The sequence below is a fragment of the Mauremys reevesii genome, linkage group 4 (genome assembly GCF_016161935.1).
Source record: "Mauremys reevesii isolate NIE-2019 linkage group 4, ASM1616193v1, whole genome shotgun sequence".
Taxonomy (NCBI): domain Eukaryota; kingdom Metazoa; phylum Chordata; order Testudines; family Geoemydidae; genus Mauremys; species Mauremys reevesii.
In genome coordinates this window covers 23,808,053-23,826,817 of record NC_052626.1, presented here as the reverse complement: position 1 = coordinate 23,826,817, position 18,765 = coordinate 23,808,053, and the positions used below count along the sequence as shown (strand labels likewise).

Sequence of the window (18,765 nt, the reverse complement as noted above, 5' to 3'; positions counted from 1 at the left end):
ATTCTCTCCTATTGGTGTAGAGAGTCTTCATGAAAGCACTACAGATGTAGTTTTAAGTGTAAACCTGCCCTTAGTCTCCTAGGTTCATATCCTTAAAGACATCTGTGATTGTTATGCTTGAGTGGGTTTTTTCTCACAAAAAAAGCTTGTTTCCTCACAAAAATGGCGCATTTGTTCTTTTCAAAATAAGGTACCTTGTTCTGCTCAACTGTGTGAGAATGTGGCCTTCACAGTGCAAAACATGAATTGTTTTCTCTACTTGCAACAGAAATGATGATTGCATTTTCCAGAGCCTTGAATTGAAGGAGAAATTTATTCCATTTTATTGCAACTCTCTCTACCTTACTGTGACCCAACTATGCTAAAACACTAACTAAAATACCAGGATTAAAAACTCTTTAAAGATCATAGATTGTATTAGGGCAGCTTTGTACCACTCTTGTGGTGCAAAATTTAAAAATAACTTCTTAAAGACCCAAATTTCCTTTTTCTAATAAATTAAATATAAAGTTTAAATTCTTCTTGCAATAGCAATTGTCTACTAGGATTCCACTCTTGGTGAACACATGCTCTAGGTACACAAGTTCAGGTTCTTTTGGCCAGCAATGTCTGATGGGGCCATGTCTGTGCCCTAGATGTCCTAGCATCTCTTTTTAGGGCTTAAAGGGCAGAGCAGGCCCAACCTCAGTTCTTACCACCTGCAGCAGTGAGTTGGAACTCCCTGCCTGCTTCTCTGAGCGCTGTGCTTTTTTTAGTATTGATGGTTAGTCTTATTGCCCCGGTGCAATCCGTGCACGCACAGATTCCTTATTTTATGTATGTTCTGTTTCGTAGGCTAGACCACCACTTCAGGGACTCTAGAAGAATAGTAGAAGCAAAATCTTCATGGTTTAAAACCTGCCTTAATGTGAAGCTTCAGTGCCACTGAGTGATGGACACTTTAGGTGCCCATTTAGTTTGAGGAAACATTCCTAAGTGGTGTGTGTACTGAATGTTGCTCATTTTCAAGTGGACTCAAAAGTTTGAGGATCTCACTTAAAATTGTTCCTCTTGAAGCACTCAAAGCAGGCCTCCTTGGACACAGCTAGACATCAGTTGCCTGGTCATTCCTTCTGCATGAGTTCCCTGGTGAGCCCAGAGTCCATACCAAGCTCTTGAGCTTCGTCGACCACGCCTCTTGGTTGACGAAGCTCATCTGCCTTCATTCCAGCTTCTGAGGACTAGGAAGAAGCAGTGCTCCAGAATTGACCCAAGATATAGGTACCTTAAGTCTTTTGCCTTGACCCATAAGTCTGATTCAGCAATCAAAGGGCAGTCAGCAGCCTGAGAGGGGCACCTTGGTACTGACTTTTAAGAGAGTGCTGGCAATAACCACTAAAGCTATGGACTGCATCTCTCTTGGAACCAGTCCTTTATCACCCAGGGCTCCTGTTCAGGTAACCTCACAGATGTGTTCCTGAGTGTCCAGTGGATTGATACCTACTGGGTCAGTACCCCAGGCATATCAGGTACGGTGACTTTTTTTTTTCTTTTCTTTTTCATCCTTGTACCCAGTATCAGAGTCTCCTCTCCATGAGAGCTTGAAGTTGATGATGACTAATCCACATTGGCCAAGTACTTTTTGAAGTGGTGATATAAATGCACTCAAGATGGTGTTATCCATCAGCCAATCGTTTCTGAGCTATACCCTACATATTTGGCAGTAAAGCTTGACTGCTTTGTCCATTCATCAACACATCAAGAAGACTTGCAAAATCCAGTTGAGTTGCAAACTTGCCAGCAACTCATGGGCGTTAGTGTTGCCACCTTACAGACAGCTACCAGTTCCCTAATGATTGTACCTGCTTAATGCTGTGAAGCATCTTAGGGCTCCAGTTGTCATTGTGACAAGTTGTACTCAGTGATCAATTCTGTCCTGCATATCATCAATGGTACAACCCAGACAACTGCAGTTTCCAGCATTCCAGTCCTGGTTGGCATTGCTTCCCCAGTAATTAGGCATAAGGTAAGGCCCTAGCCCCATTACTGTGTGCAGCCAACTATCAAGACAGCTTACTTCATAATTTTGTCTCAAAGCCATATCAGAAACACTTGCTAAAGTGTTTTCTGAAATAGTTGATCCCATCAGACAAACTTTCTAAGGAACCTGTTGCCACTGTAGTGCGGGACTATATTTTTAGAGCAGTGGCACATTTCTTGGCAGTTAGACAGCTCAGATCTATATTTCCTAGGCGCTCAGGATTAGCTCTCTCAAGACCTTCAGAATAATCGTATGAACCAAAAGATTCTTACAATGGGATGTGTTGTCATCACGGGCCGTTTTACTTGCATCTTTATCATTGGGTCTTCCTGAGCTTCCTGTCCTGCTCCCATGGAGCTCAAGAACTGTGTGCTATTTGGTTAAATAATGCCCTCTTTATCATATTGATGGTGGGTAGATGCACTTAACAGAGTGGCTACATCTCATACCCATTCTAGAATCTAATTCATTGTTTGTGCCATCAGAAGCCATATACCAGGAGAAGGAAAAGCATCAGCTAGCAAGTTGTTGGTATAGCAGGTCAAGAAGATATCTCTGGTACTGAATTAACCCACTGCCCACTTAGAGAGCACAACAGAGCCCGGGCACTCCTGACAGGATGTCTTGGAAGCCATGTATTCTTTGTCTGCATCCCTATTGGGGCACAATAGGAGCGACTCCTTCCATTCCTTTTGGGTTGTACAGTGCGAGTCAGAAAGGAATCTGTAAGGGACAGCAGTATATGACCTAGGGCTCATGGGAAATACCCTTCCTGATTTTACATGCACACACCCCCATGTGTCCCTCAATCCATATTGATGCCCAGATCAACTCTGGCTTGACTGGACACCCAGGGGAGTGCAGCTGTGTTCATGCAAGCCTGAGTAATCTGCCTCCTTGTGGATTAGATACTGCTGCCCAAAGAGGCAGTATAAACTAACAAGTCAAGTCAGCTAGTGCAGCCTTAGAGCCTCAAAGTATCAGGAGGAAAGTAATGAATGCTACGAGGGGAAGAATGAGGCAGTAAATTAATGTTGTCGTTAGCTGATGACTTCAAAGCATTTCAGGACCTCATCAGGTCCATGGCAGAGACTCTAGATACACCTCTGAAAGTGATGCAGGAGAAATCTTTTTCAAACTCCTGCACATTTTACACACTTCTATTGCTGGCAGGCTCATCTTGCTTATAAATGAGGATCATCCCATGAAAGACCTGTGACATGCGCTAGCTTCCATTTTGGCCACATCCAAGTGGGCTGATGAGATTCCACATCCCTTCCAAAGAACTTGGAGTACTTTTATTCCCATTCAGTATCAAAGTCGTTTCTGGAAGCTGCGGCCCAAGAGAGATCAAAGTGGCAGGAGTCTCCCAAATCTATATCTAAGGGGAAAGATTTAAAAAGACTGGGCCTGTTTGGATGCAAAGTATTCATTTATCAGCCTCCATATGCTGGTGGATAATTACCAAGTGCTTCTGTCCAAATAAAATTATTTGAATTGAGATGGACTGTTTGTGGATAGGCTACCTCAATCACTGAGAAGAACTAAAGACCATCCCGATCTGAAGGATAGCTGATAACCTGCATCCAATTGTAGGCTGCAGTAAACAATATAGCGGGATGTACTTTGCTTACATTGGTGGTCGTGAAAAGACCTTACTTTTTCCAGTCATGAGGGATTTTCCAGGGAGGTCCAAACAAAAATTGAGGACCTTTTTGAAGATAACTTTTTACTTCAGAGTGGTGAATTCCTCTATTCCTTAAAGGAATCTAGGGTGACTACATTCTCCTGATCTCTTTTCCAGTACTAAGACGGAAGTAAGTGAGACAGGACTTCCTTCAGGCAGTGTTTCTGTGCCCACATACTGTTACCATTCTCAGACCTTGGAAGCTGCCCAGAAAGAAGAGGTTTCAGCCTTTCTCTGCTGCTGCACAGTCTGTTTTCCCTAGGAAAACATTGAGAGACTGGCAGAACCTTGAGATCTCTTCCCTTCTGTCTTTCTTCCCCTTCCATCCACCATCTTGGTAGCTATCTCTTTTTATTTTTGGTAAGCCTGGACTCAGATCAACTCAAGTCTTGGAAATAGTAAACAAGGGATATTCTATGTAATTCCATTCTCTTCTTGACCATTTAGCCCCATTCCCCATCCTTTTTTTTTTTTCTTCTTCTTTCCTCCTTGAGGGGCCATTTTCACAAGATACTGTTCAAACAAAAAGTGGACTCCCTTCTACAATTTGGAGGAGGGACTCAGAGTTATAGGTCAAGGGGTTATTCCCATTATCTTTCTCATCCCAAAGACAACAAAGGGCTAATGCAATCCTTGGATGCATTAAAAAGGGGAAATCTTGGGTCAGACCAGAGGGTGTTTTTTTAAAAACCTCTGTATTCGGCACTGGTGCAACTGCTGCTAGAAATACTGTCCAGTTCTGGTATCCATGATTAAAGAGGATGTTTATAGATTGGGGAGGGTTCAGAGAAAAGCCACAAGAATGATTAAAGGATTAGAAAACCTGCCATTATAGCAATTAGACTCAAGAAGCTCTCTTTATTTAGCTTAATAAAGAGAAGGGTAAGGGGTGACAGATTAGTCTATAAACCTCTACTTGGAACAAATATTTAATATTGGCCTCTTCGATCTAGCAGAGAAAAGTATAGCATGATCCAATGACAATTTTCTAGACAAATTCAGACTGGAAAGAAGGTGTAAATTTTTAAGTCTAAAAAATTGTGTTGGATTCTCCATCACTGGCAATTTTTTTTAATCATGATTGGATGTATTTCTAAAAGTTAAGTGCTAGGAATGATTTTGGAGAATTTCTGTGGCCTGTTATCAGATGGTCAGGCTAGATAATCCCAGTGGTCCCTTCTGGATTTGGAATTCATAAGAGTTGAAGCATTAAAGATTCCCAAGTTCAGAATGGTGACTCTGACCTCTATAGTTCCCTCATTAAATCCCTCAAGACTTTTGTGGTTCTTGATCTGCAAGATGCCCATTTTCAGATATCCATTTATCCAGCCCACAAGAAACTTTTCAGATTCCTAGTGGAAACATCTCTCTATCTGTACAGGTCCTGTGCTCTCTCCACAGTTCTGCACTTTCACTATAGAGATTGCACCACAGTACTTGTATTTTTCAGTTCACCTCATGCTATTTCTTTTTCTTTCTTACAGTGCAAATATTTGTAATAAAAAAAGTGAGCACTGTACACTTTGTATTTATGTTGTAATTGAAATCAGGATACTTGGAAATGTAGAAAAACAATAATATTTATAATAAATTTAAGTCGGTATTCTGTTACTTAACAATGCATTTAAAACTGCAATTAATTGCAACTATTTTTAATCTAGTTTTGTGTTAGTTGCTTGTTAACTGCGATTGACAGCCTTACTTTAAATGTACAGTGTTCTGTATCTGAAAGATGATTATGTAAAGATCTTCAGATTTTAAAGTTTGTGTTGTATGGACTAAAGTGCTTTTTCAAAATGCAAAAATATACTGTTAAAGTATTTTTATATATATCTCCTCACTACAACATTAAACTCCAAATGCAGTTGATGTGTATGTAACTTGCAGGATTTTTTTTTTAAATATTAAAGCAAACAGTTTTAGGAAGGTTGCTTCTACATACTTACCAGTGTTTCTTCTTTTGTTTTTTGTAAGAATGAAGCCACGAAAAATTAAAGAAGATGATGCTCCAAGAACGATAGCATGTCCTCACAAAGTAAGTGAAACTCTCAGAACTTAAGGCATTTTAGTGGTCAGTCACTTGTGGAACTGAATTTTGTCTCACTTTTTTTTCTGTTAGGGAAGGAATAAGCTGAATATTTGTATTAAAGCTAAATATTGAGGTCTGTTACTTTAAATACAGTCACCTCTTTAGGTGCTTTCCAGATGCTAAAAGATTTCCTCAACTCTTCCTACAAATTTTGTTATGAAATTCACAGAAGGAAACCTTGTTTGCATGTAAGGTGATCATAGGAGTATGGCAGGACCCTTTGTCCCAGTAATGTAATTTTCCATCTGACTATATGAAAATACCTCATTAATCCTCATTAACCTGAACTGTATTCCTTTTAAGATTCTGTACTGCTGTGTCTCACACCTGGCTCATGATATTGATAACTTGAAGGATCATTGGAGAATGTCATTTGGTAAAGGTCAAGGATGTCTGTTGCAGCTGGGAGCTAGCCTCCCAGCTCAATACACAGATTTATGCTAGAAATAGCTGTGTGGGCATTGTGTCACTGGCAGAGGCTCAGGCTAGGCACCTGAGATCAGGCTTCTCTTGGGGGAATTCTTTGCCAATGCACAGTACAGAAATTTTCAGAAATTAATGTTGTGCACGCAGAATTTCCTTTTTTCCTCACAGAAATGGGCTGCAGAGATGTTGGCTGTCACTAGAGGCCACTGGACCCAGCACAAGGCTAGGGGGAAGAGGAGGGAACTGGAGGGTTCCTAATAGCTGCAGTTCTCAGCATGCTCTGAAGGAAGGAGGTGATGGCATGCAAGTCTTGGACCTAGCATCAGGCTGTTTCTCCCTCTGGTCTTGGGGGTGGGAGTGGGGGTGAGAGTGTCTGGGCTTGAGAGAGGTGCATCTGGGTTCTCGGAGGGAAGGGGGCAGAGGAACTGGGTTGTCGTAGGGGTTTCTTGAATACTCTACTTGTGGGGGAATTTTTGCTGACAGGTATTTTGAAATAAATTACCAAATAATTGAAACTGGCATGATTATATAGTATTGTTCTTGACAAAATCTGCAGAATTTTAAAATACTGTGTGCATAATTTCCCCAGGAGTAGCTCAAGCCCACCCTGGCGCCAAGCTTGTCTGGCTAGTGTGAGCCTCTGCCAGTGCCACAATGTCCACACAGCTATTTCTATCACATTAGCTTGGGCCCCTCTAGCACAAGTCTCAGTCCAAGCTGTAAGGCTGGTGTAGGGGTCTAATGTAGACAGACCCCTAGACCAGTGGCTCAACCTTTCCAGACTACTGTACAGGAACTCCTCACTTAACATTGTAGGTGTGTTCCTGAAAAATGCGACTTTAAGCAAAACGATGTTAAGCTAATCCAATTTCCCCATAAGAATTAATGTAAATGAGGGGGTTAGGTTCCAGGAAAAAAATGTTCACCAGACAAGTCTCTCTCTCTCTGTCTCTCTCACAATAAAATACACATACACACAGAGTATAAGTTTTAAACAGTTTAATACTGGTACACAGTGATGATGATTGTGAAGCTTGGTTGAGGTGGAAGAGTCAGAGGGTGGGATATTTCTCAGGGAATGCCTTACTGCTAAATGAACTAGCAATTGACTGAGCCCTCAAGGGTTAACTCTCACAATACTGCAAGGCAGCAGGAAAGGAGGGAGGGCAGACACATGCCCCCTATGTGCGAGGGGAAAAAATGCACATTTCCCCTTTAAGTAGCTGACCCCAGGCTTAAGTACACTGCCTTGTTAATTAAATCAGCTTGCTGAGACCTGAGACAGCAGCTACTGCCTAGAAGCTTCCTCCCTCCCTCCCTCATGTGTCCCCCTGCTCTATGGAAGATGGGGTAAGCGGGGTGCAGGAGCAGAGGGGAGGGGGAGACACCCTGACATTAGCCCCCTTCTTCCCCCCCTGTACAGCAAGCAGGAGTCTCTGGGAGCAGCTCCAAGGCAGAGGGCAGGAGCAGCACATGGCAGTGGTGGAAGGGACAGCTGCTGCAAAGGGAATTTGGGGGAGTAGGGAGCTGATAAGGTGGCTGCTGGTCCACTCTGGTTCCAACCACCCACCAGCTAGCTCAACAGGCTGCTCTTCCCGCAAGCAGCGGACAAAACAGGCGGCTGCCAAACAACATTAGAAGGGAGCATTGCACAACTTTAAACAAGCATGTTCCCTAATTGATCAGCAACTTAACATCGAAACAACGTTAACTGGGACAACTTTAAGTGAGGAGTTCCTGTACCACTTTCAAGAGTTTGATCTGTCTTGTATACTCCCCAAGTTTCACCTCACTTAAAAATGAGACACAAAAATACAAGTGTCACAGCACACTATTACTGAAAAATTGCTTACTTTCTCATTTTTATCATATAATAAAATTAGTCAATTGGAATATTAATATTGTACTTGCATTTCAGTGTATAGTATACAAAGCCGTATAAACAAATCATTGTCTATGAAATTTTAGTTTCTACTGACTTCACTAGTGCTTTTCATGTAGCCTGTTGTAAAACTAGGCAAATATCTAGATGAGTTGATGTAGCCCCAGACGTACACGTACCCCTGGTTGAGAACCACTGCCCTAGACTATTTAATCATCAGATCTTTTCTGCGGCCACTACTTACATAAAGGAGAGCACTCTGGTCCCTTCTCTTATGGTTAGCACTTCTGTAAAGTTGTCTTTTGGTAGCGACTGTACACTATTGTTGCAATATCTTGTCCATGGTAATTTAAAATGCTATTTGATGGCATGAACCTGTTCTGAAAACTGTCCAAAGTGTATTCCTGAGATCTAGGCGTACCCAGCCTTGATATGAAGTCATTATAGGTTGTGGGGCTTGGTTTCTAGATAGCGTGAGCCTAAGAATGCTTGCCTGTGCAGATATTTAATAGTGCACATTACAGATCAGTAACCTAGGTCTGTTCCTTACTAGCCTTGAGCCCAAGCATCTACTCTGGGAACATTGAGCTCCTATTCAGGGCTCTGTTTCAGAATGTAGGTTCATCTTTCCTTAAAGTTGTACTTGGAGACCCAGAGTTAAATTATTCTTCCTCTGAGGAGAGACGTTTGTTCTTCACAACTTTAAATCAATCCTGCTCTTACTTCTGATTTAATTATACTTCTGATAAACCATTACATTGTCTACATTAGGTGGGAGAAGAAAAGTAATACTTCCTTATTGCATCTCTTCCACTCCCAAAAAGTTCCTTTATCAGTGTAGAGGTAACTCTTAAGACCACTTCGTTACTTCTGTGTAACCAAGAAATACCTTTTGAGACTTTCCTTCTCCTTTCCACTGAGTAGTGGGGATTTTAAAATCCATATAAATAGTTTTTTCATCCCACCCATTTGTGAAGTTTAACTTTTTTGAATAAAGACATGGAAATCTTGAAGCCTGTTAATCAAAGGCATTGTGAAGCCTGTGGGGAAAACTTTTTTTTTATTTAGAAGTGGTGGCTTTTTGGTTTTTCAAAACTTAAGACCTGTTCAGATACAGTTATTGCCAGTTTGGCAGAAGTAGGTCCCAAAGAGGAAGCTTGCAGAATTGCAGATTGGAAGGTGGATCACTCAATCAGTTGCTGTTTTCAAACTTGTACTCTATACAGTTGTATGGTACTACCATGGTGTTCTGAGTACTTTTCATGTACATGTCAAAATTCATATGGAATCTGAAACTCATTAACAAAACATAAGAATTTATGAAAGTTTCTGATATGCTTTGAGGGTCCTTTGACAAATGAGTTCATCTCTATTCCCATCTTACGTTTATTCAACAGGGAAGCCCTAGTAGCTCATTTCATTTAGCTGGGTTGAATTTGTAAGAAGAGTGTCTGTCTTTACCATGAAATGCAGTCTTGATCCCACAAATCCATTGCCCCATCCTTTATGCTGGATAGTGGAGGTAATTTTTTTGGTATGAGTGACTAAGAAAGTCATCTGGTTGGATTCCCTGTGTATGTAGGGCCCTATGAAATCAGTTTTATTATGGATGTTTGGATTTATTGTAATTTCTTTTTTTCCCTTTTTTAAAACAATTCCACCTTTATGGTCTTTTACATCAAAATTGTTTGATACATTTGCAACAATTAAGTATCCTTACTATAAATGTATTAAATGTTCAGAATTGGATTGCAATGGGAAAAATTGATTTTACCACCCCACCCCCCAAAATATTTACAGTCTAAACAAAACATCTGGCAGATATACAGTACACCTCTACCCCGATATAACGTGACCCACTATAACACGAATTCGGATATAACGTGGTAAAGCAGCGCTCCGGGAGGGGCAGGGCTGCACACTCCAGTGGATCAAAGAAAGTTCGGTATAATGCGGTTTTACCTATAACGTGGTAAGATTTTTTTTTGGCTCCTGAGGACAGCATTATATCAGGGTAGAGGGGTACAAGCCAAAAGTAATATATTTTAAATTGCTTTTTAAAGTAGCATTTGGTAATATGACCAAACTGACGTTGCTGAACAGTAACACAAGAAATCCACAAAACTGTGTTGGGGGAGTGTCAGCACCGTCTCCCTTTAAGCAGAGCAACTCACCAGCCTGAACATTTGTTTAGACAGCAGCTGCAGCTACCACTCCTGATCCAGAGGCTGGTGTATAGACAGGTGCCCCTCTGTTCTCCCACATGGCTCCCCCTCCTCAGTGGCGACTGGGTACACCAGCGGGGGGAAGGAGACACGCCAACATCAGCCCCACCCTTGGGCTGGCTCTGCACAGCAGGCTTGACTCTTAGCCTGCCTGCCCCTGCAGTCCAAGTGATGGAGAGAGCAGAATTCCGCATTAATGTTTTGATTCTGTCCAAGTTCTCGTTAATGCAGATTTCATAGGGCCAAAGAGTATGGTATGTTATGGTAGTTAGCCAAAGAGGCATTAGGGGACTTTTTCATAATCCAGTTGGCTTGTTATTTCTGATGTAATGGCTTATGTATGAAATATGAAGCCTCTAGATTATTAACATTGTAGCTAGTCAGTCCCTTTGTAGACTAGATTTGTAAAGAGGTGCTTTTTCAGAATGATTACAAGGAGTCTAGGCTTGCTCAGCAGTATAGAAGCTGAGGCTGCCTGGTAGTGTTGGGGGAGGGATTCAAGAGACACTGGCTCTACTCCCAGTTCTGTTACTGGCCTGCTGGGTGACCTTGGGCACATCACTTCACCCCTCTGTGTCTTGGTTTCCCCATCTGTAAAATGGGGAGGATATTGACCACTTTTGGTAAATCCTTTGAGATCTGATGAAAAAGCTAGGTGGTAATATTTATAAGTAATTAACTTCTGTCCCTCATCTCTCTATTAGTTGGTGTTTAGTGGTATTTAAAGTTGGCAAGGGGGTTGGAAAACACTCCATTAAAAAGGGATGCCTAGGGGATGGCAGAAGCAGCAGGCAAACAAAGAAGGAATAGAACACAGTTGATCAGTAAGGAAGGGGATAGAAGAAACGTGTGGTGAAAAGAGTTGGGAATTTTAAAGGTAGCATGAATTTTGAACAAATGATATCTGGGGCAACAGGAATCTGTAAAAATGATCGTAATTCTCTATTTTCCAAATCTCACCAACCAGTAAAGATAGAATGGGAAGCTCATAGATTAGAGGTGCAGAAAGGGAATAGCTCAATCAAGAACCGTTATGTCTAGGTAGGACTTCTGCCTAATTTTGTCTCTTTAGTCTCTCTGCAAATGCAGTATTCAAAATATAAGTGAATCTGCAGAGGCAGGATCTTCAAAAAGTGGGGGTGAGTTCCCATTACTTGAGGTTATACACTCTTGTTGCTCAGGAGTAAGATCTGTATTCTGCCTTCCTGTGATGCAGCTACCAGGTGGTGGTCTTCAGGTTTCATGACCCAGCAGCACCAGATCCACCTTCCCCCTCCCTAGAAACAACACAGCTGTTACCTTTTATAATCCTAGTCAATTTATCAGACTAATTCTGCTCTCAGTGCATTACGGAATAGATTTCTTCTGTAGCTGCTGTGCCTTGGAGACCCTCTTGCTTCTTTCTCTGTCAGGAACGGGAAACAGACAAAGAAAGAAGAAAGAGGGACAGTAGGAGATGGACAGAGACAGACATCACTTGCACAAAGAATATGGGGCCCACCAAAGGTAGCGGTGGACTACCATTTTACTTTTTGCTAGCCCTTGGACTACCATAAATTTTGTTCAGTTTGTTCACCTGTGCTTCTGTTAATAGGATGTAATCTTATGGGGAAGATGCAGTGTGTCTTAATAAAACTTGACTGCATGTCGTACACTAATGTTGTATGGGTGAGTAGAGGAGTTGGATTTTTTTCCCACCTCTTAAATTATTGATATTTACTGGCTGTCCATAGTAAGAGTTTGTGGTAATTTTATTGTAAAAGTGTTCTATTTTTAACCTCGTAAGTCAAAGTAAAATATGCATCAATGTGAGGGAGTATGTCTTTCCAGAGCCAGCTTCTATTTTAAGGTATTTTTCCAGGGAAAAGGGGGCGGACGGGCGGGTAACTAAACTTTAATCTACTAAAATGCTAGAAATTTTATTATTGGAACTTGTTTATGTATTGACTAAGGTTTTTTTTTAATTCTCTTTAAGGGCTGCACAAAAATGTTCAGGGACAACTCTGCTATGAGGAAGCATCTTCACACTCATGGTCCTCGAGTACACGTATGTGCAGAATGCGGCAAGGCCTTTGTGGAGAGTTCCAAGCTAAAGCGACATCAGCTAGTTCATACTGGAGAGAAGCCCTTTCAGGTATGGCCACTTTCGAGACATGCAGAGTATTCCAGTTTTAATTTAAAAAAAGGGTGGGGGGGAGACTGTGCTTGCCTGGCTTCCTCGCCAGTTGAGGCAAGGAAGCACCTTGTCTCAAAATAAAATTACATGTGGTGACTTGACATGCAAAATCAAGACATGATCCAAAGTCTGATACTAATATCAGCCTTTCCATTGACTTTAGAGGGCTTTGGATCAGATCCTTAGAGAAGTTAGAACAAGTTCTCTGTTCACTAATTATTAATGCTTAGACAAAATTATGATTGTTTATTTCCAGGTATATTTTGGAAGTGGAGTGTATTATAGCGCACACATCAGCGCATTTGAATTTAACTATTCTAGCCTACTTTAAGTTTTTGGAAAACTTGCAAGAAAATTAGACTTTGGATACCATATTTGAGAAAACTCTCATTGCTTCCTCTTTTTTCAACATGATGTATTTTACTAGTGTAAACAAGGCCTCAGGTTATGCTAATTAGGGTGTGTAAATGGATTGTCTTCCACTATTAAGAGTCATACTATGTAGCTTGGCAGATTAAGACTGCAAAGCTGTATCACAATGTATTATGTGGATATTTTTTTTTTGTTTAGAGGCTGTTTTTGTAACACATTTGTAAACAAACTGCCTGAATATCCATGTTAAAATTTACAGTGGGGATACTCCCCGTGGGGGGAGAAACTGTTTCATTCTCTCCTTTTTTTTTTTTAATGTCCCCCATGTTGTCAGCAGACACTTTTTTTTTCTTGTGCTGTTTGATGCACCATTGGCTAATCAGAATGCTTAACTTTCAAGTTGAGTGTTAATCAACTTAAAATTAAAGCCATGAACTACCCACTGAATATCCTCTGATGCTACGACAGTGTAGGAGACACTTGAGCTCCTGCCACCAGAGGTCCCCAGCCTTCTTCATATGGTAAATATCATTCAAAAATTACTGTAGACTCTGAATTATACAACATGCAGAAATAACTGATGCACATCAGTTCAGTTAAGATACCTTGTTTTAATTTGTTTAGTTTCTTCAAGAAAGTAATCTGTCACAAGACACAAACTGATATTCTAAAAATGAGATTCTTTAATACAGAAAACCTTCAAACCTACCACTTCTGGTTTAAAAAAAAAAAGCCCCTAAATATTGTTCCTAATCATTTTAAGAATTAAAAGTCCACAAGTCATTACCTGAATTATCCACCTCCTGAGTGATTCTCTAGCCCAGTGGTTAGAGTATTCACCTGGAAGATGGGATACCCAAGTTCAAGTCCTTTCACTATTCAGTATTGCATGAGTTGTGCAGGAAGTCAGACTAGACTAGATTATCACAGTGGTTCCTTTTTGCCTTAGAATCTGTAGTTTTCATAGAACGTAATGGTTGAATTCAGTAAATTGAGAGAGGTTTTTTTTGTTTTTCCCTAGAAACAAATATTCCTGTGGTGTGGAGTTTTTATTCATTTATCTGTTTTTATTTGTAGGGAACCCCCCCCCCCCCCCAAAAAAAAAAAAAAACGCTCTGATCCAGGCTCTTGTGGCTCTTTATGTACATTAAGAACAATTGTATAAAGCATGAGTTAGCTTCTCATCTCTCCCCTGCATGGCAACAACTCATAAAATATCTTATCTGAACAGTAGCCCATCTGACCCACAAATAACCCTTATTGTGCTGTGACCTTCTCTTCCCAAAAATTTTAGTCTTTGAGTCCCTCCAGTAGAATGGAGTCTAGCTGATTTTTGGAGCAGGTGGGAAGGGGGGGTACCAAATTCTAAAGCTGAGGGCTGCTTCTTTAACTGAGAGTTAAAGAAACCCCCATGACAACCCAGTTCCTGTTTCTATGCTCTGCCCTCCGAGCCCAGCCAGGGAACCAGACACCCACAATCCCTCTCCTCTATATCTCCCCTGCCCCCTTCCAGACCAGCCATGGGAACCATCCAGCCCAGACACCCTCTCTTCCCCCGCCTGCCCCCACCCCCAGAGCCTGGGGATCCAGAAGGAAAAACCATCTGATGCTTAGTTCCAGGCTTGGAGTTTCCTGCATGCATACCTCTTTCTCTCAAGGCATGCTGGGAACTGTAGCTGCCAGGAACCCTCTAGCTCCCTCTCCTTTCCCCAGCAGTGTCTGTGTGAGCTGTGCTCTGCTGGGTCCAGTGGTGGCTAGCAGGCACTGTAGCCCATTTCTATGGGGGGAAGGAAATTCTGCATGCACAATGTTAATTTCCGCAAAATTCTGCACTGCACAGTGGTGCAGAATTCCTCCAGGAGTAAAAAAGGGAATGTGTAGAGAAAGCTTGGAGCTTTGATCTCCTCAGAATTTTTTCTTCACGGTAGTCTTCAGTGTACATTGCAACTATTTGAGAAAAATACAGTCATCAATTTTCTCTTTAGGCTTTCACTAAAAAAAAATAAACTTCATACATTAAATGAGATGTAATGAATGCAATGTTGTTATGCTAAGACCTGCAATTATTTCTCAGGCAAAGCTCTCACTGGTTCTTCTAGGAGTTTTCAGGGGAAATGGACTGCAGGATCAGGACCTAATATTTGTAAAGGGAACCTAGTAACGCAAGCAAGAATCTTTTGCTGACTTACCAAGTATCTGTTGCTCCTGTTGAGAATGTTTTTAATCTGTGACCTTTCCTTTCAACAGTGCACGTTTGAAGGATGTGGAAAGCGATTTTCACTGGACTTCAATTTACGCACACATGTGCGAATTCACACTGGCGACAGGCCCTATGTGTGCCCGTTTGACGGCTGTAATAAGAAGTTCGCTCAATCAACTAACCTGAAATCTCACATCTTAACACATGCTAAGGCCAAAAACAACCAGTGAAAGTATGCGAGAAGAAAGCTCTTGAACTCTCAAAGCATCCTAAAGGAGTATGGGAATAAATATGCCTCCCCTTTGTATATTGTTTCTAGGAAAGAATTTTAAAAAAAGAACCCTACCCACCTAAAGGACATGTTTTGATAAAGTAGTTAAATAAATAAAAACTTTAAGATGACGTTGCTAAGATGCTCTACCTTGCTCTGTAATCCAGTTTCAAGAACACGGTGTTTTGTAAAGTGTGCTCCCAACAGGAGGGGACAATTGATGAACTTGCATCAAAAAGACAATTCTTTATACAACAGTGCTAAAATTGGACTTCTTTTCACATTCTTATAAATATGAAGCTCACCTGTTGCTTACAATTTTTTTAATTTTGTATTTTCCAAGTGTGCATATTGTACACTTTTTGGGGATATGCTTAGTAATGCTATGTGTGATTTTTCTGGAGGTTGATAACTTTGCTTGCAGTAGATTTTCTTTAAAAGAATGGGCAGTTACATGCATACTTCAAAAGTATTTTCCTGTAAAGAAAAAAGTTATATAGGTTTTGTTTGCTATCTTAATTTTGGTTGTATTCTTTGATGTTAACACATTTTTGTATAATTGTATCGTATAGCTGTAATGAAATCATGTAGTACCAATATTAGATGTGATTTAATAGTGTTAATCAATTTAAACCCATTTTAGTCACTTTTTTTGGAAAAATACTGCCAGATGCTGATGTTCAGTGTAATTTCTCTTTGCCTGTTCAGTTACGGAAAGTGGTGCTCAGTTGTAGAATGTATTGTACAGGCACTGACCTTTTATTAACACCTGATATGTACATCCCATGTAATAGAAAGGACAACAATAAAACAGTGGTCCTAAAGAAAGAGTATGGCAGAAGATGATCTGTAAGCACAGTCTATTTTCTTTTTTTGTCCAGAATAATTATAGTTCTTGAACCTCCCAGAAATTGGAAGCTTAAATAAAACTCAAGTTTCCTTTACTTTGCATTCAATTACAATGATTTTTGATTAAGTAATACATCTGTGGCAAAACATAATATACCGAAGGTGGTAATTTTAGTCAGAATTGGTGACAGTAATCCTGGGTTTGGGAGTGACTTGGACTCCTATTAACTGGAATAATGGAGTTGGAAACAGTATTTTCAGCACCCACAGCCAGCCAATCAGTAGAACAACACAGTGTCTAATTTAATTGTGCTTAGGGTAAAGAGTGGGTGGAGTGGAGGTGTGTGGGTTCCTGCTTCTTTACTTAGTCACAGTAAAGGTGGGTGAGTGGGGTCAATGGTGACACCAAAATATTGAGCGAACCCTTTGTTTGATTGGGCTTGCCTTCAGTTTTGGACCAGGTGCAGTAACCGGGATCCATGCTTGGAGCAAGGAACAAAGACCATGAAAATTTCCAATAAGTTTTAACGTACACAACATTCTCTTGATGGTCTAATCAGAAGTGATTTCTAACACTTTGTTACAAATGTTGAGTAATAAATCTGTGTGTACTGTAGTTAACAGTGAAAGAGTGACAAACACAAGAATATGCACAAAAAATGCATGTTTTAAAAGAATGGCCAAAAAAAGGCTTAACGTTGTTCTAAACAGTGTCTGATAGTAAAATGTTTGTAGACATCAATCTCTGCATCTGTGTTACAAGAATATAATCCATCAAACTTTACAAGATTAAAATTAGGTATCAAAATTTTTTTTCCAAGTTGTTTGACTTTGGTTTCAACTAGCAATGTTAAGTGCTTGCACAACACACAGGCCATTTTACAAATAGCAAGGAAGGATTTTCATCTACAACTAATGGAATTTTATTCCTAAAATAGACCCTGCATCTCTGGCTTAGGGGGCTTTTTAGGGGTAGAAGAGTGGAGTGGTTGGGTAATTTAAAAATGTGCATTGGACTATCTATAAGGCAATACTAGTTTTCATTTTGTTTTTGTTTCCCCACATGGCTACATTTTTGGGAGGCAGTGGCAAATAGTTCATAGTTAACTTCTATTAGCAATTTTCTACAGGAACTGATCATCATTGTAGTTGCATAAATGTGGCATTTTGTTTTTGAAAGGGGAGAAGAACAACTTAGTCTAGTGTTATCTAACCAAATTGTATCTGTGTCTGACCATCTCCACTAAAGAAGGTACCGTATATACTCATTCATAAGCCAAATATTTGTGGTTAAAAACAGTGATGCATCAAAGAGCAGAGGTCGGCTTGTAAAAGGTCTACATCAAAATTTGATGATTTTAAACTCTATGGAATCATTGAATTGCATATCTAATACAGGGATTGGCAACTTTTGGCATGCAGCCTGCCAGAGTAAGCATCCTGGTGGGCCGGGCCGGTTTGTTTACCTGCCGCATCTGCAGATTTGGCTGATCATGGCTCCCACTGGCCGCGGTTCGCTGCTCCAGGCCAATGGGGATGGTGGGAAGCAGTGCGGGCCGGGGGATGTGCTGGCCACCCTTCCTGCAGCCCCCATTGGCCTGGAGCAGTGAACCACGGCCAGTGGGAGCCGCAATCGGCCAAACCTATGGACGTGGCAGGTAAACAAACCGGCCTGGCAGCCATGTGCCAAAAGTTGCTGATCCCTGATCTAAAACATTGTAGTTTTGTTTACCTGGAGCATCTGCAGGCATGGAGCCCCTCAGCTCCCTGTGGCTGCGGTTCACCGTTCCCAGCCAATGGGAGCTGCAGCAAGTGGCACTTCCCGCACCTCCCATTGGCTGGGAATGGCGAACCGCAGCCACAGGGAGCTGCAGCAAGTCGCACTTCCCGCACCTCCCATTGGCTGGGAATGGTGAACTGTGGTCACAGGGAGCTGAGGGGCTCCAAGTAAACAAAATGTCCCGACCTGCCAGCGGCTTACCCTGACAGGCCAGGAGCCAAAGTTTTCCAACTCCTGAAATGGGTTGGCTTATGAAAGTGTCATACAGTTTTTGCTGTTTTTACCTATCCATTTTGGGGGGTTGGCTTATAAACAGATGGGCTAATGAATGAGTATAGATAGTATATTTCTCTCCCCATTCCTCCTTCCCCATTTTGTGGGAAGTGGTATCTATTTTGTTCAATGTGATTCTTTTTTTGAGGTTGGCTTAGGATGAAGCATGTATTGCACTTCATCTTTAATGCCATTTGAGGCCAGGTTATTTAATTGTATTCTGTATTGGTCTGCTTGTGATCTAGAAACATAAATCAGCATTGTCACCTATTGTATATACTGTGTATGAGAAAGCAGAGATCCATTGAGCAGCTTCGTCGGAATATTGGATCCCCTGAGTAGATGCTGACTCTCATTACCAAAAAAGAGGCTTCTCACAGTTGTGCTTACTTAGCTCTGGTGGTGAACGATTTAGGAATTCCTGTAGTCAAATTGAATAAATCTTAACTTAATTATAGAAGCTATTAAAATAAATTCACTTCTTGGAATAGCTTTTAAAAATATAATTGGCACAT

At 41.0% G+C, this 18,765-nt stretch overlaps 1 protein-coding gene across 2 annotated transcripts in view; it reads left to right on the top strand.

The window, feature by feature from the left end:
* The window catches only part of YY1 (YY1 transcription factor), a 42,278-nt gene extending 25,979 nt beyond the window's left edge, over window positions 1–16,299 (top strand). Inside the window, exons 3-6 of one of the 2 annotated variants that reach the window (XM_039536883.1) lie at window positions 5,682–5,742; window positions 11,742–11,835; window positions 12,305–12,463; window positions 15,125–15,267. In XM_039536883.1, coding sequence (XP_039392817.1) covers window positions 5,682–5,742; window positions 11,742–11,835; window positions 12,305–12,463; window positions 15,125–15,135 — 325 coding nt within the window. In that variant the 3' untranslated portion in view covers window positions 15,136–15,267. Of the gene's footprint in view, window positions 1–5,681; window positions 5,743–11,741; window positions 11,836–12,304; window positions 12,464–15,124 lie in introns of both variants that reach the window. The other variant, XM_039536882.1, reaches the window with a different exon arrangement.
* The last annotated feature ends 2,466 nt before the right edge of the window (window positions 16,300–18,765 follow it).